General features: G+C 51.1%; 11 protein-coding genes across 11 annotated transcripts; 6 read left to right on the forward strand and 5 right to left on the reverse strand.

Annotated features, from left to right (window-relative positions):
• Positions 1–99: 99 nt before the first annotated feature.
• Positions 100–2,629, forward strand: IAR55_000168 (uncharacterized protein; the record flags this gene model as incomplete). Its single annotated transcript, XM_066943305.1, has 14 exons — positions 100–151; positions 408–451; positions 532–596; positions 746–845; positions 930–974; positions 1,043–1,157; positions 1,260–1,459; positions 1,518–1,589; positions 1,653–1,732; positions 1,800–1,860; positions 1,929–2,057; positions 2,123–2,139; positions 2,196–2,243; positions 2,299–2,629. 14 exons carry the CDS (start codon positions 100–102, stop codon positions 2,627–2,629), a joined length of 1,359 nt encoding a protein of 452 aa, XP_066805847.1.
• A 507-nt stretch (positions 2,630–3,136) lies between these two features.
• Positions 3,137–4,701, forward strand: IAR55_000169 (uncharacterized protein; the record flags this gene model as incomplete). The annotated part of the gene is made up of 6 exons (XM_066943306.1): positions 3,137–3,281; positions 3,382–3,486; positions 3,591–3,767; positions 3,845–4,069; positions 4,268–4,448; positions 4,593–4,701. The coding sequence occupies 6 exons, from the start codon at positions 3,137–3,139 to the stop codon at positions 4,699–4,701; spliced, it is 942 nt and encodes a 313-aa protein (XP_066805848.1).
• Positions 4,702–4,931: 230 nt separating this feature from the next.
• IAR55_000170 (ribosome biogenesis protein ERB1) lies at positions 4,932–7,733 on the reverse strand (the record flags this gene model as incomplete). Its single annotated transcript, XM_066943307.1, has 5 exons — positions 4,932–5,196; positions 5,281–5,593; positions 5,653–6,589; positions 6,649–7,023; positions 7,083–7,733. The coding sequence occupies 5 exons, from the start codon at positions 7,731–7,733 to the stop codon at positions 4,932–4,934; spliced, it is 2,541 nt and encodes an 846-aa protein (XP_066805849.1).
• Positions 7,734–8,166: 433 nt separating this feature from the next.
• On the forward strand, positions 8,167–10,032 carry IAR55_000171 (uncharacterized protein; the record flags this gene model as incomplete). The annotated part of the gene is made up of 4 exons (XM_066943308.1): positions 8,167–8,295; positions 8,363–9,170; positions 9,228–9,342; positions 9,405–10,032. 4 exons carry the CDS (start codon positions 8,167–8,169, stop codon positions 10,030–10,032), a joined length of 1,680 nt encoding a protein of 559 aa, XP_066805850.1.
• A 322-nt stretch (positions 10,033–10,354) lies between these two features.
• IAR55_000172 (uncharacterized protein) lies at positions 10,355–11,841 on the forward strand (the record flags this gene model as incomplete). The annotated part of the gene is made up of 5 exons (XM_066943309.1): positions 10,355–10,566; positions 10,699–11,035; positions 11,109–11,267; positions 11,346–11,531; positions 11,611–11,841. 5 exons carry the CDS (start codon positions 10,355–10,357, stop codon positions 11,839–11,841), a joined length of 1,125 nt encoding a protein of 374 aa, XP_066805851.1.
• A 520-nt stretch (positions 11,842–12,361) lies between these two features.
• Positions 12,362–13,409, reverse strand: IAR55_000173 (uncharacterized protein; the record flags this gene model as incomplete). Its single annotated transcript, XM_066943310.1, has 4 exons — positions 12,362–12,481; positions 12,620–12,724; positions 12,993–13,259; positions 13,380–13,409. The coding sequence occupies 4 exons, from the start codon at positions 13,407–13,409 to the stop codon at positions 12,362–12,364; spliced, it is 522 nt and encodes a 173-aa protein (XP_066805852.1).
• A 394-nt stretch (positions 13,410–13,803) lies between these two features.
• Positions 13,804–15,177, forward strand: IAR55_000174 (uncharacterized protein; the record flags this gene model as incomplete). The annotated part of the gene is made up of 7 exons (XM_066943311.1): positions 13,804–13,866; positions 13,942–13,995; positions 14,179–14,319; positions 14,590–14,696; positions 14,791–14,878; positions 14,988–15,097; positions 15,156–15,177. 7 exons carry the CDS (start codon positions 13,804–13,806, stop codon positions 15,175–15,177), a joined length of 585 nt encoding a protein of 194 aa, XP_066805853.1.
• Positions 15,178–15,350: 173 nt separating this feature from the next.
• IAR55_000175 (uncharacterized protein) lies at positions 15,351–17,039 on the reverse strand (the record flags this gene model as incomplete). Its single annotated transcript, XM_066943312.1, has 7 exons — positions 15,351–15,549; positions 15,604–15,782; positions 15,872–15,997; positions 16,105–16,550; positions 16,618–16,697; positions 16,757–16,840; positions 16,915–17,039. The coding sequence occupies 7 exons, from the start codon at positions 17,037–17,039 to the stop codon at positions 15,351–15,353; spliced, it is 1,239 nt and encodes a 412-aa protein (XP_066805854.1).
• Positions 17,040–17,512: 473 nt separating this feature from the next.
• On the forward strand, positions 17,513–18,403 carry IAR55_000176 (mitochondrial 54S ribosomal protein uL10m; the record flags this gene model as incomplete). The annotated part of the gene is made up of 1 exon (XM_066943313.1): positions 17,513–18,403. The coding sequence occupies one exon, from the start codon at positions 17,513–17,515 to the stop codon at positions 18,401–18,403; it is 891 nt and encodes a 296-aa protein (XP_066805855.1).
• A 286-nt stretch (positions 18,404–18,689) lies between these two features.
• IAR55_000177 (uncharacterized protein) lies at positions 18,690–22,301 on the reverse strand (the record flags this gene model as incomplete). The annotated part of the gene is made up of 13 exons (XM_066943314.1): positions 18,690–18,736; positions 18,807–18,918; positions 18,973–19,166; positions 19,226–19,511; positions 19,564–19,722; positions 19,779–20,313; positions 20,371–20,512; positions 20,568–20,730; positions 20,786–21,053; positions 21,110–21,249; positions 21,318–21,645; positions 21,722–21,925; positions 21,994–22,301. The coding sequence occupies 13 exons, from the start codon at positions 22,299–22,301 to the stop codon at positions 18,690–18,692; spliced, it is 2,886 nt and encodes a 961-aa protein (XP_066805856.1).
• Positions 22,302–22,809: 508 nt separating this feature from the next.
• Positions 22,810–24,744, reverse strand: IAR55_000178 (uncharacterized protein; the record flags this gene model as incomplete). The annotated part of the gene is made up of 9 exons (XM_066943315.1): positions 22,810–22,906; positions 22,982–23,148; positions 23,211–23,307; positions 23,363–23,950; positions 24,051–24,103; positions 24,170–24,274; positions 24,360–24,487; positions 24,588–24,601; positions 24,668–24,744. 9 exons carry the CDS (start codon positions 24,742–24,744, stop codon positions 22,810–22,812), a joined length of 1,326 nt encoding a protein of 441 aa, XP_066805857.1.
• Between the last annotated feature and the right edge of the window lie 97 nt (positions 24,745–24,841).

A 24,841-nucleotide genomic window follows, 5' to 3' on the forward strand; every position in this document is an offset into this window, starting at 1 on the left:
GTATCGAAGCAGTACAGACACATCGGAAATCGAGAACGAACAGAAGCAACGCGCAATCAGGGCTGAGATTGAGCTTGTGATTGAGATATGCTGATCGGGATGGGAAAGTTGCCATTGTATATCTTGGCGCTGGCCTTGTGTGCGAGTCGTGGTGAGTTTCTGAACCGATACGTAGAGATGGTCGCAACAGAGACACAGACTGATCACCAAAAAACTTGCCATCCCTTTCTACCTTCCTGTCGACCGACTCTTCGCCCTTTATCCTTCGTGGCCTCTTTGCCATACTTTCCTAATCTCTGACCCAACTCACACTTGCCCGCCCGCCTCTCATTGTCTCGTATACCATGCGAATCGCAATGCTTCGACTCCCTGCACAGCCCAAGCACACGCACATCATAATGTCACAGAGATCGATACCGGCGTACCGTTCGACGCCAGAATATACGTCCATGTGAGTATCCAGCGAGATTGATCATCGATCTTGTCCGGAGAGCGGGAAGGAGGCTGATGTGTGTGATGCTGCTATCGTAGATGACTCTGGAGACTTTTGTGTGGGGAATATCGTTCCCGATAGGTATGGTGTTGGGTTTATCAAAGTGAGTCTCCGAGAGGTGATCTTTCCTGTCGAAGCTCTTCCACTGCCGTGCTGGTCTGCCACAACAGACAGACAGCTCATTCCAGGCATACGCCGGCGCTCGTTGTTCCTGCTAAGAAGACTTGCTCATCCACTCTTGATCCCTCGCAGGTCGAAATACCATGTCCCGCTACAATCGATAAATACAGCATTCGTCTTCCTCGGCATGTACTTTGGACACCATCATTCCGGCAGGCAATTCCCAGCAACAGTCAGTTTGACACGATCATCTTAATCTCCTCCCTCTCTACTGTCAGGCAACGCCCAATGACCCAATGACTCATCACAATTCTAGGTTCACGGAACGATGGCAAAGATTCTCAAATGGGTCTTGATCACTGTATGTCCCTTTTGCCCTTTCTCTTGTAGGAAAGACACGCTGATATTTTTCTGGTGTTGGAATCCTAGCAAGCTGGTCTTGGCATCTTCCTCAAGCTGCATGTCTTGGAAAAGAGAGTGAGGCCTTGGGTGGTACCGGTACATAGTCTCCTGGGGAAGCTGTTCCCAATTTTGGGATGGGTCCGTGAGTGATTCTCGTATGCTTCTTCACCTCCATTTGAACTCAAGATCCAAACCCATCTCCGTCCAAGACCTGGCGGGGGATGCTGATTCCCTACTCCCACAGAAATGTTATTCGGCGTAGCCACCGCTCTCGGTTTCTGTCGAGGTGGCAATCTCGGTCAATGTGCCGCACACTATATCATGGGATCCGCGTTCATCGGCTACGGAGCGATCTTAGTCCTCATGCTCACACTGGGTGGCAAGTGGCTAGAGAGGCGAGGTTGCAGTCAGGAGATGTTGGATAGTTCGGTGATCACAGCTTGGGTAGGTGTGTCGAGATACCAATACAGGAGGCGATGATACTGATAGAATTGCTTGATAGGGGATCGTGAACACCTTCACGGAACATCATGGTGGACCTTGGTCACACAAGGATATGCAACATACCATGATGGTGAGTGGGCCTCACAAAGGCATCTCAAGAATTGAAGCTGACATCGGTCGTATCATCATATAGGGCGTACTCTGGTGGGCTGGTGGTATGCTTGGAATCTTTCTAAGCAGAGGTGGCAAGCGATCTTTCATTCCTGCTTTTATGTGAGCTCCGTGTCTCTCGACATCAACCGGCATTATTCGAACGATGTGGCTGACTTTGCTTATAAAGTATCATTCTTACCGGTTGGGGAATGAGCGCGCATGAGCAAGCTCTTATGATCTCTTCCAAGGTTGGTCTACTTTTAGTAGATATACTTCTTCATCAACCAAAGCAAAGCTGACGAATGGATGCGCCTAGATCCACGCGCTATTCGGTTACGCCCTCATGGGAGCGGGCGTCGCTCGGATCATTGAGATCTGTTTCGTGCTGAATGACATGCCTACACCGCAAGGATCGATCAGAGTGTTCCAGCATCTGCCGCCTTACGTGAGTTGAGGTGTCGGTGTGAGTGAAGAGAAGAGGAAAGCTGATCTTATCTTGACTCTGTCCAGCTGCTGGTCCTAGGAGGGTGAGCCGTCGTGTAGAAAAAGCTTCCGAAAGATCTGCTGACAGAGTATTCCGCAGAACCCTTTTCATGTCTGCCACAGATGAGGAGATGCACAATGCCGATGGGTGAGTGTCTTTATTGCAGCATCATGTCACCAAGCTAATTCAACCACTTCCGTAGCCTCGGTATAGATCACGTCACCTACGCCATGTTCGATTTTTCGCTGTCCTTCCTGATCTACCTAGTCATCACCTTCCTTATCCACCTTTACTCCAACACAGGCAGGAACGCCGTCGCAGCCGACGCAGAACCTGTCAATGCAGAAGGTGCAGGATACTCAAAGCTGAACAATGGAGACCTAGTCCGTGGACTGGGCGATCCGGATGGACCTGAAGCATATGAGATGACGGAGCAGGAGGACAGCGGAGAAGAGGACGCAGTCAAGATTGGAGGCGAGGATGAGGTAGATTGGATGGCGAATCACAGGGGCGAGAACGGTGTCAAGTTATGAGGTATGGGGGTGTGCATGTAATGTTAGGGGAGATTCATGTATTATTTCCAATGGACGATCCCCTCTGCAGGAACATGTGCACTGCATACGCAACATGAACCCCGGCCACAGCACCCATCTTCTGTCTCACCGACGAGAATCCTCTCGGTCTACGATACCAGTCCTGATCCGTTGACTGATCCATTACCGAGGTAGGGAACTGCACGATCAGTTGACGATTGAGCAAGAAAATGGCCGAGGTGTAATCGATCGTTCTACCCCACTTACCGCACTCAGGGAGAAGCCTGTCACCCGGGTGGAGGTTCGTCCGAGATATGAGATCATTGTTGTCGTCAAGGGTCATCTTAGATGGATAAAGCTACTACACGCAGGTACATTTGCATTCAGCTGCTCCCTTCTGATTGCTATCATTTCGTATCCAGCACGAATACATAGACTTTCGAACACACCGAGGCCCAGAAAAACGGCTCAGTCCGGTCGATCCGAGGCTACAAACACGGAAACGAGATGAGCGGAATTACCCAGAAACGAAAGATCGTCGTGTTCACAGCGACTGGCGATCAGGGTAGGTCAGTATGTCGGTATCTCATCGAAGATGGAGGTTGGGACGTAGTGGGGATCAGTAGGAATTCATCGAGTGTCTCGTCAAAGGGTGGGTCGAGATGCACGAACGTCTGTCATCAGATGCTCGCGCGTTTTTGTGGTTTCCAAAGCTGATGAGAACCGCTTGCCATCGGATGGTAATTTGGTAGAGCTGGAGAAGATCGGTGTGCGAGTTGTTGAAGGGGATCTAGATGATTCGTCATCTTATACTCGAGCGCTGCAAGGTGCCTATGGTGCATTCATCAATGCGGATTGTGCGTACAGTCCAATCTCTCCGCATCCTATATCCTTACCTTTCGCATGACCCCTCCAACCAGCGTTTCCAATCGGGCTGATCTCGATCTCACCCTCACTCCAGTCATGGCTCCGTACATCGCATCAGGTCTGAACGCCTCGGTCGCCGCCGCCACAGAGAAACGGCATGCTCTCGGAGCCGTGGAAGCGTGCGCGAAAACAGGGGTCGAACATGCCATCTATACCGCTCTGGAAGGAATGGGAGACCAGAGTGTGCCTCATTACGTGTCTAAGCGTGAAGGTAGGTGAACCAATCACCGAACTCTTATCGTATTGTGTCTTGTAGCTCACACACACGTTTGTTTTGTACTCGGGCAGTGATCGAGCATATCAAAAGTATCGGTCTGCCAACCACATATATTCACACCTCTCGATATTTCTCCAACATGATCCGATATGGCGAATTGGTCAAATCCGATGCCCAGGACGCATCGTTCGTCTTCGGGATGCGGGTGCCGGACGACACTCTCTTACCTTGCTTTGCGGTCGAACAGATCGGAGCTTTCGTGTTAGCATCTCTGAAAAAGCCTGAAAAGTATATCGGTGCGTCGCGGCTTCATCGTGCGCAGCCCGGTCTGTCTTGTCCAGCACCAAACAAATGTCAAGACCTCGTCATGATCGGGCAAGAGTTGTCCCTCGCTCATTGTGATGAGGACAAATCATCAATGCCTAGCTCATCGTATTCCGCCAACATGATCCATCGGACCTTGAGGCTGATCACGTCGTATCATATCCCTTTAGGCAAAGACATCCAAGCATGTGGCCAAATCCTCACGGCCTCCCAGATCGCCCAAACTGTCTCCCAACTATCAGGCAAGAAGATTGACACCCTACGCATGAGCAAGGAGGAGTATTACTCGGACAAGAACAAGCAGGATTGTATGGAGGAATTGTGGTTGCAATATCGCATTTTCGTAGAAAGGTGAGTCGCTCTTGACGAGCGCACTCAACTCCTGGCCCACGTCCTGTTCTCTGCGGCTGCGGCTGCTGCATGGGTCCGCACATGGCATACGCAAGGGTAAACGGCGCGAACACTGATTTTGTACTATGTGGCATTCGCGAATAGGACTTACGATCGTGATCCGGAATGGAGCAAGCAGGTCGTCCCGGACGTTTGGGATTGTCGTACTTGGGCTCTCAACAATCAAGATCTTCGAAAAATGCTTGACTTCTAGGCAACATAATCATGAGTCGCAGCAATCCCGTATTGAGAAAGGTAGCTAGCGAATATAGTGAACAATGCGGGCTCCTCAACCTCGGGTTTGAGATGTGTCACAATGAAGTTGCCCGAAGGAGACGTGGAGCGGTACCACTACGCGAACCGCCTGACTGAGCGAGGAAAACCCGCAACCAAGAATCACAATGCTGCATGATCATCAACCCACTCCACGATGCAAAATCCCCACTATGAACACCACAACCTCACTTCCCCATCCGCACCAGAAGAAACCAACCACGGTTTTCCTGGGACCCACCTGATATCCAAAACTCCGATACCGTCAGTGACCTTGTGACCCCTTAAGATCTTCAATGGCACGATGAGCGGGTTCTGCATCAGGTCGGTGTAGATCGTGCAGTGGAAGATGTGGATCGTACCGTCGTCTGACGAGGATGCGAAGAGGGGAAGCGTTGGGTGGTAGGCTACTGATCGGAGAGCTCGGTTGTGGTATCTACCAGAAAGTCCAATGTCAGCTTGAGCAATAATTCACTATCAAGGAAATTAAATCGTCTTAGCAGACAATTCAACGACTCACCTCAAAGTCTTGTACGGCTTGGTACTCAGGTCCATGTCGAACCATGCCAACTTCTTGTCATAACTTCCCACAATCAAATTATCTCCACCGGGATGGACATCCAGAGACGAGATCCACTTGACACCAGACTGCAAAGTCTTGAGAAGCTTTTGTCCCGCAAGATCATACAGACGGATATAACGTTGAGTGGCGGCGAAAAAGTGCGGTTTGGAAGGGTGGAAAGCGACTCTCTGGACCTGGCCAGGAGTCTTTCGGAACGGTGATTGAGTGGCGTGACGAGATAGTTGATGGATGAGAACGGACTTGTTCGAAGCTACCAACCAGTCAAATCAGCGATCAGTCCTGAAAGGGACATGGTGAGACACAATTTACCTTCTGTAGCAACCGTAGCAAAGTAGTCGCCTTTTCTGTGCCAAGAAACCTGTTTAGGAGTACCTGGAACCTCCACATACACGAGCACACCTCGTTCTCTCTCCCTCTCTGCCGGTCTGACCCATTTGATCGCTTCGACACCTTTTACATCCTTGCCCGCACCCATCTTCGTGGTAGCAGCGCTTGAAGCGAAGGCAGTGTTGACGTGTGTCAGGGTAGCAGCCGCTACATTCGGGGCAACCAACGCAAGGGGAGACAGGACAGCGACTTTGCCCTCGACCAGAGCCACCAGAAGTGATTCCTCTTTGTATGGTGACCATTCGACGAATTGGATTGCACCACAATGCAAATCCCATCTCCAGACTTCCCGCCCGTTGCCCAAGTCCCAGAGTCTTACAACTCCGTCTTCGGAACCAGAAGCCACCCATTGTCCATCGGGGCTTGTAGAGACAGCTCGAACGCGAGTATCGCCAGGGTGTCGATATTGAACGGAACATGCGATGGGGAAGGGTTTCAACTCCTTGGGAGCAGGCAGTTTCGGGATCAGACTCTCTGGATCGATGTTCAGTTTCACCCTCCTCGTTCTGGGAGCAAGATACAAGTCGAGACATCGCTCAAATTTCTCTTGCACTAGGTTCTTATAGCCAGGGACCAGTCGAAGCGCATCGTACTTCGCAGGCAGGAAGTCGGTTTTTCGATCTTCCTTGTCCAAAGCCTCCCATTCTGCTCTCTCTTCTTCTGTTGGAACGTATTCCTCGGGGGGGTTGTAAGACTCAATTGTCTTGGGAGGCGGCAGTTGAGGAGCGGGCATGTACATGGCATGTGGAGCGTTCGCCTGATCGGCATCTGACCAGATAGCGTACACGTTAGGCTTGGCGGCGGACGGCTTGTTAGGGGTGATACGGCCTTCGCGAATGGCTTTGACGATTTTCATGATCTACAATCAGACGGTTTAGCATCCTTCTGTCTATATCCTAACCGAGTGCCGGAACTCACCTTCTGGTGTTCCCACTTGGAAGGCACAAATCTGCTCTTTGGCTCTGGTGCGGCGCTAAGCGGCATGACCCTTTCGTTACCCTCTCCAGTGAACCATTCGATAGTAGGCTGATAAGGATCGTAATCCACGTCAGGAATTTCTGCCCTCTCCAATCGTCGAATAATGTCCAATTCCTTGTCGGTAAGTTGGACTTGTTGTTGAAGCATTTTGTCCTCTGCCGAAGTCCACGCTCCAGGATCCTCGACGTTGGCAAGGAACTTGTCGAGCTCGTCACCTTGAGCAGGTCGGAAGATCTTTCGTCCGTTAACGTCGTATCCGATGTGCGGGAGATCGTCGTACCATTCCATAGGGATGTTTCCGACAGTGTTTGGGTTCTGATGCGGAGCGCGTGAGCTCATTTGCCTAGTCAACGTAGAGCACCAGCTGAACTCACGTCCTCAGTACTGCTTTCACTCCCGTAGCCAGCCTCGTAATCCTCGTACTCCCGCTTGTATCCACCTTCTACCAGCTTACTCTTCACCATCCTACCCTCACCTTCCTTTGCCTTCGAGATCTTGGCATCGGTACCAACGGCTTCGTCAGGTTTCGTGCTGTTTTTCGCTATCATTTTCGAAAGTTTCTCGTCGGTCGTAAGGTTCTTATGGGAAGATGAAGGTGAGGTTGGTGCAGATGTGTTGGACGACTCGTACAGGGCATCGATATCAGACGAGTTGTAACCTGATTCAGAACCACTTTCCTCGTCATCCTCGTCTACTTCCTCATCGTCCGAATCTTCTTCCTCTTCGTCGTCTGCTTCAGGTACTCCTTCCTCTTCACCGTCTTCGAGTTCACTGTCGAACTCCGGGAAATCCTCCTCATCATCCTCAGCATCGTCCACGCTCTCCATCTCCTCATCATCGCTCATATCAATCCCACTACCACCCGCTCCGAACCCATCCTCGTCGTCTTCCACCGAGACCTCGTCTACGGCTCTCTTCCTGGTTTTTGATGGGGCAGCTCTGGAAGGTCCTGCATGACCGTTGAGAGCTGGTCGTGTCGACACTGATGGTTTCGAGCTGCTCGCTGCAGCATTCCTAGGGGCCATTGTCTGACCGGGTATGCAGCTTATACAAGGACCCAGGAAGTGGTGTGATATATGCAGCTGAAGATCAGCCCGCAGGAAAAACCTTTGCAACGGTAATATTATTTTGCGGTGACCTCCACTTGGTGGGCTGCGCAGTGGACTCACTCGGGATAAATTGAGATGAATTGATACTGTAAATATTATTCTGTCTGAGAGATGCTGCTCTCCTTCCACATCACTCCTTGTCGGCGTCATCACTTTCCGTTCCCAATTCATCTCTCTCATTGCTTCTCACTCACATTTCCTGACAACAACAACAACAACAACAACAACAACAACAACAACAACAACAACAACAACAACAACAACAACAACAACAACAACAACAATAAAACCGCCGGTCAGCGTCGATCTCAGCTCTTCAGACCCATCGGTCTGATCCCTCAATCTGCAGATGGACAAGTCCAATGATCCGACCATGGGGGGACTAGATGCCCTTGTTGCGGCCGCTTCTTCGGTCGCAGCAGGCAAAGGCAGGTCGCGACGGGATATTCCAATGGACCTGATCGATCCTGCTCTCCAGGTGTGTGCCCCAAAGCTTGGCGTGCTACGGGAACTGCGCGTGGACTGATGCGAAACATTTACCTTAGGGTGACACCAACGATGCCTCCGCTTCGAAAGACACTGCGGATGCTATCGGAGCTCTATTGAGCAACCCGGCAGTCATGCAGCTTATAGCGGAGTACAACGCCAAAAAACAAAAGAGACATGTCAGTCTTTACACCCAGCTCCTGTCCGGATCAGCGATACCTTCCAACACACCCGATACTCCAATACAACAGACCCGATCCGGTCGAATATCTCGTCCACCGGTACATCCGCCCCCGAACCCATTTCAGCAACTCATGTATGGTGGAGGTGGGAATCTTTTCGGATCAAACGTGGCAGGTGGACTGGGAGGAGGGATGAACGGCTCTGCAGGGACAGGAAATGGTACGAGTGATTCTCAGCTACAAGCTATCAAAGAAGCCTTGGAAAATGTTTCGGCTCAAGCGGACGATACTACAAACTACGACGCTTTGATCCAGGCCGTCGGTGGGGATCCGAGTTCCAATTCGAGTAGATTTTGGAGAAATCCAGATCTTCAGACCGGATCCTCTTGGTCAGGCGTCGATGCGCAAACATTAGCTCAAGCTACAGAAGCCTCTCAGAGGGTTCTCGGTCATGGTCTACCGTCCAACGGGAAAGCTTCGAGCTCGTCGAGAAAGAGAAGTGCGTCAGCAATGGAAAGTACGGAAGATGAGAGCGTTGAGAGTCCCGGTGGGAAGCGATACCGGATTTCCGCAGATGGAGAAGGTCTTCCGGCTTGGCCATTGCCGCCGACAGGGAAAGGAGGCAGGAAGAATATGCCCAGAGACGAATTACTGGCAAGAAGAAGAGCGAGGAATAGAGTTGCAGGTGAGTGACCAGTAGTGCCACTAGGGTGGCTCGTAGCTGATACCACTCTCATTTTAGCTCAAGAGTCAAGGAAGAAGAAGAAAGAATTCTTTGGCACGATAGCTGACAGACTCAAGCACCGCGAGGACGAATATGCGGAACTTGAAGCCCACTGTCAAGACCTTGAGCAAGAGTGAGTCAGCTACCAGCTGTTTGTCGATGAGCGCAAGTGAGCTGACCACTGCGATCTGGAAGGATTGAAGCACTCAAGAAAATCGTCTTAGGAGCCGGATTACAGCTTCCTGGTAACATCCCTTCGACGCTGAGCTCCGCATCTGTCGGTGGACCTTCTCAATCAACACCATTTGGTGACACGCCAGGGTCTGTCGACACGTCGACAGGACTTCTGCCGTTTCAAGACCTGTTCACAATCGATGATAATGATGCCGACGACGCTGATTTCGTACCGCCCTCATCGCCCAAACCGGACTCAGAATCGGATGACTCGGAGTCTGACGAGGAAGAAGCCACATCGAAATCACGTAAGAAGAAAGGCGGTACGCGGCGAGCGTCTAAATTCCAGGACGAAGATGACGAGGACGAATTTGGCAATGGTGATGGTGCCCCCATCGCCGAGGACGAGGAAGAGGATCTATTTCTGCCTATCGAGGATGTTCCCGTGTATCCGCGAGGAGAAGAGGACGAGCAGACGGTGATAAAACAAGCCATGAATGAGCTGCATGTGGACACCCCGCAGGAATTGATGGGAGTGATCAAGAAGATGGTAGAGACAGCTGGATATGGAGGTGTGACCGAGGAGCAGGTGGGGATGTTGAGTAAATTGTTGGCGCTGGGTCAAGCGCAGGGTATGAGCGTATGGTAATGGTTGGAGAGAGGCAATCGAAAGAGGAAAAAGGAGAGCAGCTTTGAATCTTGTACATACACCACGATATCGACAAGCATACTCTCTAGCAATGTATTTGTATGGTGATGTTGCAATTGAGGGAGGTCAGGAAACCTCCAGGGTAAAAGGGTCGTCGATTGTCTGAATCGTCCGCCAAAAGTGGAAAGTACTCGAGGTCTTCCTCCATCCTCCATCATCTCTCTTATCATCTCTCTCCTTCTTTCTCCTTCGAATCCTGTCATTTGTCTAGGCCAACACTGAAGGACAGTCAACCCTCTTTTTGTCCCTCTCAGCAATCATCATGTCGGCCTTAGTCAAAGCCATTGCGGCAATCGCCCCGCCTCCACCGGCACCTCTCTCGAGGGAATACGATGGCTACGAGCTACGATGGAAGATGTTTGCGGTCCGACCTGCGCTCTTCAAATTTGAGGGTATTGCTTTGGGCGTGCTTGGATTGTACTTGTTGATCTACGTCGTGGGGAGGTATATCAACGGGACTAGGGCTAAGGCTGCGTGAGTCATTGTTCAATTCCGGACTCCCTTCCAAGTGGCCATGGGGACCATCCGGTCTATCATGCCTCGCCCGAGATCAGCTAGAGATGGAAGCCGCTTACCAAGCCTCTATTCGACGTCCATCGAATGCAGTATCGCGCCATATCAATCTTTCCTCTCATCTCAATTCACCTCCGTCCGACCGCTCTTGACCTCTTCTCCAGCCCTTCATCTGCTCTATGCAACCGGTCGACGATCTCTCGTCTCTCTGCACACCACCATCCTCCTCTTGCCCATCCACGACCTGCCCTCGCTGATCACCCACTTTGCGAAATCCATCATTGAACCCACGTACGATGGATCGGAAGGGCTGGTCTTTGATTTGACGCTCGGTCGAGGGAGTGATGGACTTCAAGGCGAAGGCGTCGGAGTCTGGGGCATTATCGATAAGAGTGCTTTGAGAGAGACCAAGGAGAAGAGGTGGGATCTGGTGAGTTGTGACCCTTACATCTATCATTTCATGTTGTCGAGAAGGTGACTGATCAGACGTCCGCCCCGCATAGACCTTCCCTCGACTCACTGAGCTTGCCGTCCTGCCCATCACTCACGCACTCTTCACCGAACATTCCGACTCGACCGAGGCTTTGCTCAAAACTCCCAACATCGGAATCGCCGAACTCATCTCTGACCCGATCGCTGCCAGCGTCCTCAAGTTCCTCCTCGTAAGTGGATCGACTGCGTCCCCACGTAGTCATCTCTTGAAGCGACGGGTCTAACACCTCGCTTGAAATCTCTTACAGATCAGCGACGTTCCCGCCGAAAGACCTACTAAAGGCTCTCTCCCTGCCAAGTCCAAGGCTCGCCATGTCATCCTGAGCGTTTATAAACCCAAGAACGCCCAGCAGATCGAGGCCGTCAAAGCTTGGCTTCAGGTCGAACTCAACATTGCTGATCTGCTCTCCAAGCCAAACGTCATCAAGCCAGAGGTGCGATCAAATCCGTCATACATGACCCATGAGCATGGGATTCGTCGCTGACTACATTGTCGCTTTTGATCTTTATCAGGTCGCTCGCAAACTCCTCAAGACTCGTCAGACCGTCGACGAAGAGCTCAACAAGTCTTACAAGAAGGTACTGGACGAGGACAAGGAGCCCGAAGAGACTCCAGAGGAGAAACGAGCGGCTAAGAAGAGGGCTGAACGGGCTGGTATGTCGGAGAAGGAGTTGAAGAAGGCTGAAGAGCTGGATAAGAAGAGGGAGATGAGGAAGCTGCAGAAGAAGCAGCAGACGAGGTAATCGCGCGAAATCGCTTGAGTCGAGCTAGTGCGAGAAATGAAGGAGATGGGGGTGCGGTATAGTGGTGATGCGGACGAGAGAGACTGAATAAGGGGGAGGCGCCGCGGCGTACTGTCGTTGCTGGGAATATGTCGAAGTAAACAACCTATTGGGCTGTGCCTTCGTATGGCCAAGCTGTGCAACGCTGAGGGGGAGGAGGACGCAGAATGTCGACAGGGAGAGTGGTTGTCTAATCATCACAAAATCGTAATGGATGCAAAATTGTTCTCTCTCTTCCTGTCTCTTTCTGTCAACGCCCAAACAATGTCCTTTCGCTGTACTCGGTACGCGAAGCCCAACGATCACTTTCATTGGCGAACACCGACGATTCCTTCCGATTCATCAGATGAGAGCAGATTGACCTCCACACGACCATTCACAAGTTCGATACTACGCCCTGTGCCCATTGTTGCCTTTCGAGATATGCATTGTCTTTCTCTCTCCCTACCCCTACTATACGCCCACGACAAGATCCATCCGTTTACATGAGAGCAAACTCTCCGAACTTCTCCCTGTAGCCCGGCACGGACCACTTGCCCTTCTTGACCATGGTCTCGACGGCCTTTGTGATCTCGGGTCGGGCCTTGGCAACCTCGTCGACCTGTAGAAGGGTGGTCAGTGAATTGTACGTTTGTCAGCGACGGCGACGGCGGGGGTTCGAAAGGCAAGAGCACGAAAAGGCATGGTTTGCGTTTCGGGAGCTTGGCCAAGGTCGGGTACAACGGGCGAAACAACTCACGGTCAAGTCCTCGAAAGGTCGGGCATCCTGGATGTTGGAAAGAGTGGCTTGGAGAGAAGTCTCCTCAGCGGAGATCTTGGAAACGGTCTCCTTGGCAGCGGCGACCTGGGAACCGGTGAGTCAGCATGTGTTGCGATGTCGACGATCCTCCTCATTGCGTGTTGTGCTCGTTCATCTGCGATCCGCCCTGTCCACTCCGCCGACAACTCGCAAAGCACTTCATCGCTTCATCGTCTCGTATCCCCTAATCTCGTCCACTCTTCACTTCTCGCTCAACCCATCCCTATGTCTGACATCTCGTCCTATAGATTCCTCCTTCTACAGTCCGCAAAATCCTTCCTCTACCGAGAGACAGACTTGGAACCCCACTCACAGCTTTACCCTCGAAAGCCTCTACGACGCCGTTCCACTTTGACACATCGTAATCGACCGCCTTGAACTCCTTCAAGGTCTTCTCCGCGAGACTGACGGCCTGTTGGTCCTTCAACACCGACTTGTAGTGCGAGAGGTCGATCTGCGGGACAGTCGCCTTCAACGCCGAGTTCTTGTTGATGGCGGAGGTGTGTCGTGCTCGGAAGGATTGAAGGGATTGGATAGTGGTCTTGTCGAGTCCGAGACCGTTGTAGATCTTGGTCCAATCCTAAGTGATCAGAACATACAAACGAGTCAGCGACGGTATGACCACCAATAGTCGAGCTGAGAGTTTCGTGTGATATGCATGTCGTGGTGTCCTGGGCGCCGGACAAAGGGAAACACATACGACGGTAGAGGCAGCAGATCTGGCAGCCATTTTTGGATCTGTGATGTCGGTCTGATCAGCCACAGCGCCAAGGGATTCTGGTCAGACGTGGTCGAGCTCACGAGAGGAAGAGTGAACCAGTGAGGTATCTGGGGCGTCACGGTACTGAGATGTATGATGAGAGATGAGATGGATACGCTGTCTCTGTCGTCTCTCCCTGCTGCAGCAACGGTGCAAAGCGCTCACCACACCCAACGGCCGATCCGGGTTGAGCGATGGTTAAATCCCGAGATGAGTCCGAGTGTGGCACTTTGACAGATCTCTCGTTCTTGTTGATGATGGAATGACCTCAAAGTTGTACAGTGCTGTACGGACCACTATCAATCAGATTCATTTCCATTCTTTGGTGTGTGCATACACTTCTGGACCGAAAGAGCAGGACAGGATGGCAGAACACAGAGAATCATCACCGAGAATCGGGGATGATACAGAGGGCAACGTCGATGAGGTGGGTGGACGTGATGACTCACATGTGGCTTCGTCGAAATCCCTGCTGATCGTAGTATCGTCTCTATCGATTTAGGAGCTCCGATTGATGCAAGCTAGATTGGCAGAGATGGAAGCTGAGAAGAGTGCCGTGAGTGACATTACGCTCCCAACCAGAGTTGTGTCACGTCGTGTGTCCTCGTAGTTGGGAGTTGGAACTGCTCGCAATATGACCCAAGTTCTTCGACACATATACACTTGACACTCCCCTTCGCTTCGGAGTCACAGTCGTTCATAGTGAAAAGCAGTATGACTGACGCTCCGTCACCTGCAGCTGGCCTCAAATCGAGCTTCGGCCACACCGGTACCTACCAACGGGGAGACCTCGGAGACGCACGAAGAACCAGCAGAAGCTAGTATGGAAGATGAGGATGCGCCCGGAGCGGTGGATGCGAGGAGTGTGTATATCGGGAATGTGAGTGACTCGGCTACTCGAGAGTTGGAGTGACCGAATCGAGACGGGTGAAGAGGTCTTTGGCAAAAGGCGGTTGTGGGAAGGTGGGATATATCTGAACGGAGATATATGAATGAAACAGCTGGGTGGACAAGTCCTTGACATCTTTTCGAAGACTCCCGATTTTGTGAATGAGGAGCCAGGCTGGAAGGATAAGGTCGAATAGGATGGACAAGACAGACATGATACCGGTGACCTCATGACTGACGCTTCTCTTCGACTCGTCTTCAGGTCGACTACGGAGCTACACCGGAAGAGATCCAAGCTCACTTCCAGGCGTGCGGTACGATCAACCGAGTGACCATCCTCTGTGACAAGTTCACAGGTCATCCGAAAGGGTACGTTGGGAAATCGACTAGACTAGATGAAAATAGTCTCTGCGTGATGCAGAGGTGTGATGTGCGGGTAAGGCTGACGAGTGATTGTGGATAGATATGCTTATGTCGAATTTGCCGAGCCGTCCGTCGTGCAAAATGCCGTCGTGTTGAATGATAGTATGTTCCGAGGTCGATTGATCACGGTAAGTCTCGAAACATGTCTCACTCCGCTGCTTCTGCATTTCTACAGTCCAGTGATTTTCTCCTTTGATCTATGTACTGATGATCTCACCTTTTTCGTGTCACTCGCAGGTCAAGGAAAAACGAACGAATTTGCCCGGGATGAACATGACTAATAGAGGAAGAGGTAGAGGAAGAGGGTTCAGAGGTGGTTATAGAGGAGGATTCAGAGGTCGAGGGAGGTGAGCTCACGTTCAGATAACTTATATCATACCCAAGCTGACCATTCATCTTTTGCAGGGGTCGAGGACGAGGATATTGATGAGATGCTAGATGAAGATAAAAAACCAAATAGGTATTCTACACTCAAACCCATATCACGTCCACAAGCGATATACAAAATGTATCACCCATTTACAAATCTTTGCCATCTCATATGATGCGGTGCATGACAATGCTATCTCTTTTCGTTGTCTACTTGGTTCACGTTCGAATCTACTCCACCAAAACGGCCCGCTTCGCCGCCACTCTCTGATCCTCCACTTGATGTTCTGTCTTGCCAACCGAGTCACACCACGCCGCGAGCTGTTCAGCAAGCGTATCGAGTTGACTTCCTTCCAGAACACGAGGTTGAACCCAACTGATATCGGCTGTTCCGGAAACCTGATCAAGTGATCCTCGAATGAGGGACAAACTAAGTAGAGAGGTCAGCGGAATGGAGGAGGCGAAAAGAGCGATGCAAACCCACCTCAAAGCCTTCATGATGAGATGCTCGACTTCATGAACTGGCAATCGCGTGGCTTCGGCAATCGATTGGAATGTCATCATCCTAGAAGACCCATCTCTCGGTCGAGCGAATGCGGTCTGGATCAAAGCCATGAGACAGATCTTTTGTCGAAGGAAGGACACGGATGATTCGAGGATTGGCTGAGAGGCAGCACACGAAATGTCAGCTTGCCGTTTCTAGTTTGCCTACATCCAGCAGTGCGTCCGGTATCAGGAAAGCAACCACTCACCTCATTTGGAAGGTTATTACACAACACTTCGAACTTGCCGATCTCTCCACTGTTGAAAGCACTGATGAGATCCTTGATCCATTCCCATTCCGTTCCTACGAGTGTTTGAAGAATGGGATGTTGCAGCTGTGTCAAGAGAATTATTTATCAGGTTCCCATGCCTTTCTTCCTTCACTTTGAATCGCATAGCAGCAGTGACACCTCAAGCGAGGGACTGAAATTTGCTCACTCACCAGTTCTCCAAAGTTGTAGATGGTCTCTCCCAAAAGGGCTGCGATACACAGATCATGTGCTCTTGCCTTCCTATCTTCTTCACTCAGCTCTCTCTCCGTGTCCACACAAGCCAGATACAGCAGGGCATTCTTGTAATACGGTCCATAATCCGCTTTGACCTTGTAGTAATCCCCTGCAACGCCATAATACCCAGCATTGACGATCGTGTCCACGGAATCTTGTTCAGCTAACAGGATCTCGCATTCGTCCAGAGACTTCTTGCAAGCTGGTAAGTCGCCGAGGAGAAGTTGGGCGTAAGCGATCGAGGAAAGGGAGAGAGCAAAAGCTGATGCAGCGGGAGGTGGGGGAGCGGGGGTACCGGGATGATCGTCCGATGGAGGAACGGGGTAAGGTGAGGTGAGTCGTGAGTGGAGAGATTGAAGGAATTTGAGGGTGAGTTCGGGTTCTAAAGACAGGCGCCAAGATTGTCAGCTGTGTCTGCTCCGAGGGGCGAGTGGGACGACTCGGCTCACCGGTATATTCTCGACCGACACGTCGAGCGATCTCGACCAACTTCAAGGGGTTGATTCTGCTTTCGACTGTGGCGATGAACCTACACGGAACCACATCAGTATGAGGTCGTGGCTCCCTATCTCGAGGCTCTGCCCTCACTTCTCAAACAATTCGATCTGATAAGGTCCAGTCGATGGAAGGAATACGAATTCCGTCAAGGTCACCGTGAGGTTGTGCCATAGTCTGACAGAAAGTGATGGTAAAATCTGTCAGCTCCGGGATGGCAACACCCACCACAAAGAACAGCCGACACTCACTTCCTCTCATACGCCGATTTAATCTTATTCCACCATGGTTTCAACTCATCGGGCGCTGTGGAAGCTTGATGTTCGAGATATGGCAAGGGGGAGGTGGACGAGGAAGCAGGTGGGTCAATCTCCATTTTGTGGGGTGTAGTGTTTGAATGAAGGCGGGGGATGGAAGGGTCAGAGAGATGGGAGGATCTCAGACCGAAGGTGGTAGCTGGTGACTAGAGTAGTGTATGCAAGGTGGTTTATTAGATGATCCAGATGGTGGTGATGGATGAATGGATGGATGGATGGATGGATGGATGGATGGATGGATGGATGGATGGATGGATGGATGGATGGATGGATGGATGGATGGATGGATGGATGGATGCACGCACGCGCGTTGAGGATGACGATTGATAAGCCACCTACCACGTGAAGTATCGCCACGTCAGGATCCATCTTGTTCGAGATTTCGAAGAGCGTCTGTCTTCCCTCTCTTACTTTGGTTGAATGTCGTTGTGACCATCAATATAGTAGATTCTCCATCGACCAAGCGAAGCACGCTTTTCTTCCACTAGTCCGACGACCTTCCTCACCGAGACCCAAATCTACGCCACTCATCATGCCTCCTCGACCATCCATTCGAGCTCTCACCCCATCCCCAAGATTCGCCAGTACATCCTCTATTCCCCCTCCTGCTCCTGCTCCTGCTCCCTCACTCAACCCCGCGTCCTCATCCACCCGCATCAACACCAACACTCCTGGACGGGTGTACACCGCTCGAAAGACCTTCCTGTGGAATTTTTACACTCATCTGCTCGACCGGTCTTCGCTCATATTGGTATTCGATCATTCGAACTTGTCCGCGGGGGAATGGTCAACGTTGCGACGGTCGATAAATTCCATTCCGAGACCCAAGAAAGCGTTCGAGCCGACAACGATCACCGGCTCATCATCGTCGTCTTCTTCCTCGACAGCGACGAGTGGTGGTAAAAAGGGACAAAAAGTGGAATCTATCACAGACGACCGGATTGATTCTGCTCAAATCACAGTCATTCGAACCGGAGTTCTATCCTCTCTCGCCTCGTCGTCCTCCAACCCCCTCTTTCCCCATCTCAAAGGCCAACGAGCCCTTCTCACCACCCGGGACCTGTCCCCCCTGTATCTCAACAAGATCATCACCACCATCAATCGGACTGTGAAGGGGATGAAGAGGGAGAATGCGCCGGACGAAAAACAACCCACTCTCAAACTCGTGGCGGGGTTGTTGGAAGGTGGGAAAGCGTATGGACAGAAGGTGACGGTGTTCAATGTGGAACAGTTGGGTCAGATTGGGAAATTGCCAGAGCTGGATACTCTCAGAGCTCAATTGGTCGGATTGTTGGAATCGCAAGGGAGGAGCTTGGTCGGTGTTTTGGGTCAAGCAGCAGGTGGAAGCTTGGTGAGAACTCTGCAAGGCTTGGAGAAGCATCTCAACGATAAAGAAGGAGCGACAGGAGAAGCTAGTGCTTAGGCGTTGTCGTTGGACCAACACCATGGGTGGAGAAAGTGATGGATCCTCCCCGTTGCATGAAGGAGAGAAGAGGCGGACACATCAGCGAGGTATACGCTTTGCTTAATGCAACCTCGGGAAGGCCAGTAGAAGTGGCGTAAATAACATCGCAAACTGCACGCTGCACGAATCAATGCATAGATTCACCATCACTTCCAAGTATTCGAAATTACACTGAGCAAAGCTAGACAAACCAAAATACGAACGAGCTAAACTGACACCAAAACTAACTACCGACCAAAACACCTCACGCCGGAATCGAAGAAGACAAGTCTGACAAGTCGACTTGTGGGTCTGCACAGGGAAGTACAAATCCGTTAGTTGAAAATAACCATGAGACAATGTTGACGGGAACAATACTCACGAACGAGATAATGGACTTTATCATTCGCTCCTTCTGCTGAATCCATCGACTCCTCAGCTGAAGCTCCCAAATCTTGTCCAATATCGCCCCGGATCTCGAGAAGATAGTTGTCCTGCACCACATGTCAGCTTACGGAATCCTCGCCGTGATTCGAAGCTGAGCTTACCTTTGCAAGTTTTGTCAGTGCCTTGCCGATCAACTCCCTCTCGTATTCCAAATCTTCCTCTGTCTCAAAGTCCATCTCCTTCTGTTCCAGATACCATTGGATCAGTTCTTCTCTGTCAACTCCCGTTCCGCTTTCTCGCTCAATCTCGGACAAGTGGAGAACACAGAGGTTCATGATCTCCATGTATCGATTATCTAATCAGGATTGCCGTGAATCAGCTAACATCCTCTCCAATGCAAGACTAGGCGCTCACAGGTGATCCGCATCTTCTTCTTTCCGCTTGAAGCAGCTTGAGGTGCTTGACCCGGCAAGCTCGGTTCTGCCTGGCCAGAAGAAGTCCGTTGTTGGTAGCTTGACTCGGCCGCATCGAGCGCAGCCGCATCCGCCGCGTCCAGTTGTGCATCATCATCTGCTCCACCATGGCCATTGGGTGCACCATTGGGCGCATCATCATCGTCGAAGGAGATATCGTCTTGCTCGACGTGGATAATGGATTGTCGAAGAAGGGAATACGCTTCTCGAACGATAGCGGGGGTGATCTGGACGTTGCATGTCAGCATCTCCATGGCAACAAAGACAACGATAACTTACCTCGTTCTGACAATTGGCTCGAGCGATGGCTTCTGATAATCGAATCATACTCTCCAGCTGTCGGACGGTGATACGGAAATTGCTCTTTCCTGGACCACCCTCGTCCTGTCGAAGAGCTCTGTACTTCTCTACCAAGACTGAACTCGCTGAAGGAGTGAGCTATCAAACGGAAGGATATCAGCTGATATCGACTTTAGCAGGCATTTAGTACTCGCCTTGGGGCTGAAAGTCCTGGCGTATCGGATGTATCTTTGCAAGGCCTCTGTACTGAACTCAGGAGCAATGGCAGCATCTCTGAATCGATGCACATTCACGATATGTTGAGCGATGTGAAGATCAACGTTCTCGTTACACTCGTCCAGGACGACAAAGAACAGATCGAAACGGGACATGATAGGCGCTGACATTGCCACGTTCGCTCTCAAGCTCATCTTCCTGTTATATCGTCCTCCAACGGGGTTGGCGGCGGCAAGAATAGATGTTCGAGCATTAAGAGTGGCCTGGATGCCAGCTTTGGCGATCGAAATGGTTTGCTGTTCCATAGCCTCGTGGATAGCGACTTGATCGGCGACGTCCATCTTGTCGAACTCGTCGATAGCGCAGATACCGTTATCGGCAAGCATAAGAGCTCCAGCTTCGATAGTGAATTCACCGGACTCTTCGTCACGGACGACAGCAGCCGTGAGACCGGCGGCGGAAGAAGCTTTACCGGAGGTATAAACTGCACGAGGGAGGAAGCCACAAACGTATCTGCAAGCGTGATCAGCTCGTGGTCGTTCCGCGATGCGTCTGAGTGATCCGACTTACTTGAGGAACTGAGATTTGCTAGTACTGGGATCACCAACTATGCAGACATTAATGTCTCCACGCAGATGAATGCCTTCTTGTGTCTGTTTGTGCACACCTCCCATGAGTTGTAGAAGGATACCCTTCTTGACGATTTCATGTCCTGTTGGACGAAAGCTCAGCATAAAGTCTGGAAAGACATTAACACTTAAGCTTACCATACACCGTGGGCGCTATACTCTGCACCAAGCGTTGATAAATGTTATCGGAGTTGACCATGTTTTTGAGTTCGTCCACTTCCTGTTGGGTAAGCGAGTTGAGGAAAGCTTCCTGATCTTCATCGCCGTCATCCAGATCTCCTCGGACATCGGTAGCACCGGCCTGTACGGATTCAGGTATCAGCTGTCGCTCATGTATCTTATTGTGTACTACGCACCCTAGCATCTGCTCCTTGCACCATACAAGCCAAGAACGCTGTCTTGTATTGCAGATCTCGGACACCCAAAGCTTTCAAACCTGTCACACCTTGACTCGCGACACCACCTTCGCCTCTACCTCCTCTGTTCTCACGCATCATCTCCGCGTTGACTCCCGGTAAGCCGAGCTGCGACACATCGGGAACCACGATGAAAGTACCGGTAAAAGTGCACTTGTCACCTGCCTTCGCTCGCTCGACAATCTCAGATCGAAGGATGACATCGAGTCTGGACCAGCCCATTCATTAGCTGGTATTCCAGTATGACTCTGTGGCCACACTTACGAACGAGGCATGCTTCCCGTGGGGATCTCATTGGCGTTTTCCTGGATTCTGACTTTTTGCCAGTCTGAGAATTTAGACTGCTCAATGTTGAGTTGCCAGTCATTCCGGTTGTTACATGTCGAATTCTGACAGAGCATCGGCTGGAGGAGGGCGTAAGGCGATGTCAGCACCCGATCATGGCAAATCGACAAACAGTAGGTGAGCTTACTTCCGTATATTTGAACTGCTGTTCGACATCTCTGACCTCCGTACCGCAGATTTCACATCGATATGTCCCGCTGACCAGTTCCGGTCTGACCTCGGACGTTCGAGTGACGGTCCCGCTGATACTCATGAGTTGACCGATCCGTTCCATTCTCAGATCCCTAATACCAGAAGTGAGGGGAAGGTTGTAGAACGCAATGTTGAATTCTCGCGTTGTCAGGGATGCAGAGTTGGCGGACGAAGTGGAGGAGAACGAAGTAGAGGTGTAGAGATACGTCGGCTCGTATCGTCGAATGAGAGATTGCAATGCTCGACGGAGATACGGAAGGAAACTGCATCAACATGCGGTTAACATCAACATCAGCGTCCGCGAAAGATCCGTGGACATGATACAACACAAAGGCGTACCGATAATATTGTGATTGGATAGCTCGGGCGAGAATCTCTTCTCGCTCAAGAAGATGACCGAAATCAACATAGAGTGTGGTAAGTTCGAACTCCTTCATTGCCTTGACCTGCTCAATGTAGAACTTCGACTCGTCGGCCGTAGCAGGTGGAGGAGCAGCGTTGAACGAAGCGGGTGTATCAGGCAATGCGATCTGATCTGTGAAGCTACGCACACTATAGTCTTAGTGACACCTGTCCACCTGGCACAGCTAGGGCAGAAAGACGGCACTCACTTCTCCAAGAAAAGAGCAAAACTCTCCATGACTTTTTCACCTGTCGCATCTTTCACCCTCGGTATACTATCCGGATCGATGGCTCTCGTCCTTCTCCCAGGACCTCTTCTCCTCTCTCCCTCGTGATCCTCCTCAGCTTCGTCTGCACCCGCACCGGCGCCGGCACCTGGGAGAGAACCGCCTAAGCCGTGTACATCGTTGAACGCCAAGGGATCGACAATGGGTCGAGAGACAGGGAGTGAGGAAGTGTTGGGCGATCGTTCGGGAGCGGAAGAAGAAGGTAGACCGAAACGTGATGGAGAGGACATGGTGTAAGGGTCGCTTGGGGGTCCGCGGTCAAGGTGTAAGTCGAAGGGAGACTAGATGAGCAGATCAGAACATTGAGAGAAAGTCGATAGTGGATGGAAAACGATGAAACGCGTCACGTCCCAATTCCGAAGGACGCGTCTTTAAATGACAGAACTCGATTTATCCCCGTGCATTCCCGTTCGTGGCGCAACCTCTCTTGCTATTGATATGCGCATCTCTCTACCTTAATACTCTCAAAAGACACTCCTCGGCTCGTGGTACTGCGATCAAGTATGGAATACCTGCCAAGACCTGCACAAATACCCCGGTCTTGAGATCCTTGACCGAATCGCAAACGATACTGACCTTCTCTGAGAGGGTACATCGTCAGATGCGACACACGATCAGCCTCGACGGCAACTTGGGCGGGTCATGGTTGTATTGACATGATAAAAGTGTTGCGATGCATGTCCTCATCTGCCATTCATACAAAATCTCTCCGTCATACACGTTACCTATAGTGTTCCCTTACGCTCTCGCTTTCGTCAGGTCGGAACCCAATGAATAACCTGACACTTTCTCCCAGTCCATCTTCTGTCTAGTGACGGGCAAAGCCCGACGAAGTCTGCAAAATGGTATTTCATCAGCAGTGCGTTCGGTGTCGGTGGAGCAACAAGAGACGATTGTGATTTTGACTCACGCTCTGAAAGCTTTGTCACCAAGTTCACCGTACACGTCGTTCAGCTCAAGATGGTAGTTGGTCTCAATCTTGGAGATGGTGGTGACGATTTGAGATGCAATAGATTGTGACTCAACCGATTCGGTCGGAACGGGGAACGATGATGTATGTCGAGTAGCGAGTTGTACCTGTATACAAAGGCACAATCAGCTCAGGACACTTGACGTCAGTCATCAAGACTGTAACTCACATTGCCCTGCTCGTAATAGTGAACATCGACCTTGATATCACCACTGACGGTACCGGCCGACTTGTCCACGATCCATCGAGTTCGCCAGCGCCCGGTCCTGCGATCAGGCGTCAATTGGTGCTCGTCATGCCAAGGCCACCATGATAGCTCACCAGAAGTTGTTCGGGTTATATTTGTTGCCGACTATCTCAAGGGTGTATATAGGATTTTCCACTCGTTCTTGCTTTCGCTCTTCGACCTGGACAGCCGGCGCGACCTCCTCTACCGCCTTTTCAGGCTCAACTTCATCATTTGTCGTAACGTCTGTGGGCTCCTCAACGGGTACCTCTTTTCCTGCCACCAAGGTGTCCTCTTCGACTACTGGCCTTCCCTCTTTCTCTATCTCTGCACCGGCTTCTTCCCGCTCTTCTTCCTCTTTCGCCTCTTCGACGAGCTCATCAACCTTCTCCAAGCCACCCTCTTCGTCAACTTCTTCCTTCTTTGCTACAACGTCATCGACTGCAGGGGTCGGTGAGGGTTCGACTTCCCCTGTGCCCACTTTCTCCTCGATGACGTCTGTGATGATAGGTTCGGCTGGAGGGTCATCCTCGGTCGCCGTGGGTTCAGTCGTTGTTGTGAGAGGTGGAGCGGGAGCGGGAGGAGTAGGAGGAAGAAGGGGAAACTGAGAAGTTGTGACGGATGAAAATCCTGACTGGAAATGATTCTTGGTGTATGCTGCGAGGGATTTGGCCAATTCGGCGCTAGTCATGTAGCAATATCAGTTCGACGTCTCCTCATGCGCTCTGACGCCACGAAGAAAACTCGGAAGCTGAACCCGATCGAGGTCGATAGGATACATACCGGAAAGTTTCTTCTTCCTCTGGGAGCTCATACGGTTGATAATCCGATGCCGTCTGCATAATCGATAGGTATTATTCCACCGTGTTGTGCTTAGCCGGTCAAGATGCAGTCCAGCTCACCAGTGTAACATGATCAAAGGCGAAACTCCTCTTTCCTTCGGCGTCCACATATCTCTCGTTGCCGGCCTCCGATCCAGGAAGGATAGCAGCGCTCGACAAGAGCGACTACGACCCCACAAAATCAACATGGCGAGATAAGCTCTCTTGATCCCATTGCCAGGGAGGTTGGATCTGGAAACACTGGACTCACACTGTGTGCTGGAGTACTTTCGGAAAGCTGATGATCTACGACTTGTAGTTGAGCCAAGTTGTAGTCTCTCAATGCGGGGATAACATGGGGCATGAGGGCGTTATCGTCCTCGATGATACTTCGGATGTCTAAGCGACGGTGGCGTCAGCTTGACTCGACATCATTCATACTGAGCGGACATGGTCTCCTCCATGAAGCGATCAGAATCAAAGAAGACTGAGCGCTCACCATTGACTACATCGCTAGTTAGATTCACATAGGTGTGAGCTTGACATCCTTACCGAGGTGAGGAAGGAGAGAACGCTCACTTGATCTCCCCCGGCGGTGTCTGCTCGATCAATCGAGTAGCGAGTTTGGACTTGTCCTCGACTGACAGCTCAGACATGATGTATGATGAGTCACTGCTATCGGTGTACCTGTGAGCGCCAAATAGGTTAAACATGAATCTGGATGAAGAATGACAATGGACGACGAATGAGCCA

Source organism: Kwoniella newhampshirensis, chromosome 1 (genome assembly GCF_039105145.1).
Source record: "Kwoniella newhampshirensis strain CBS 13917 chromosome 1, whole genome shotgun sequence".
Classification (NCBI taxonomy): domain Eukaryota; kingdom Fungi; phylum Basidiomycota; class Tremellomycetes; order Tremellales; family Cryptococcaceae; genus Kwoniella; species Kwoniella newhampshirensis.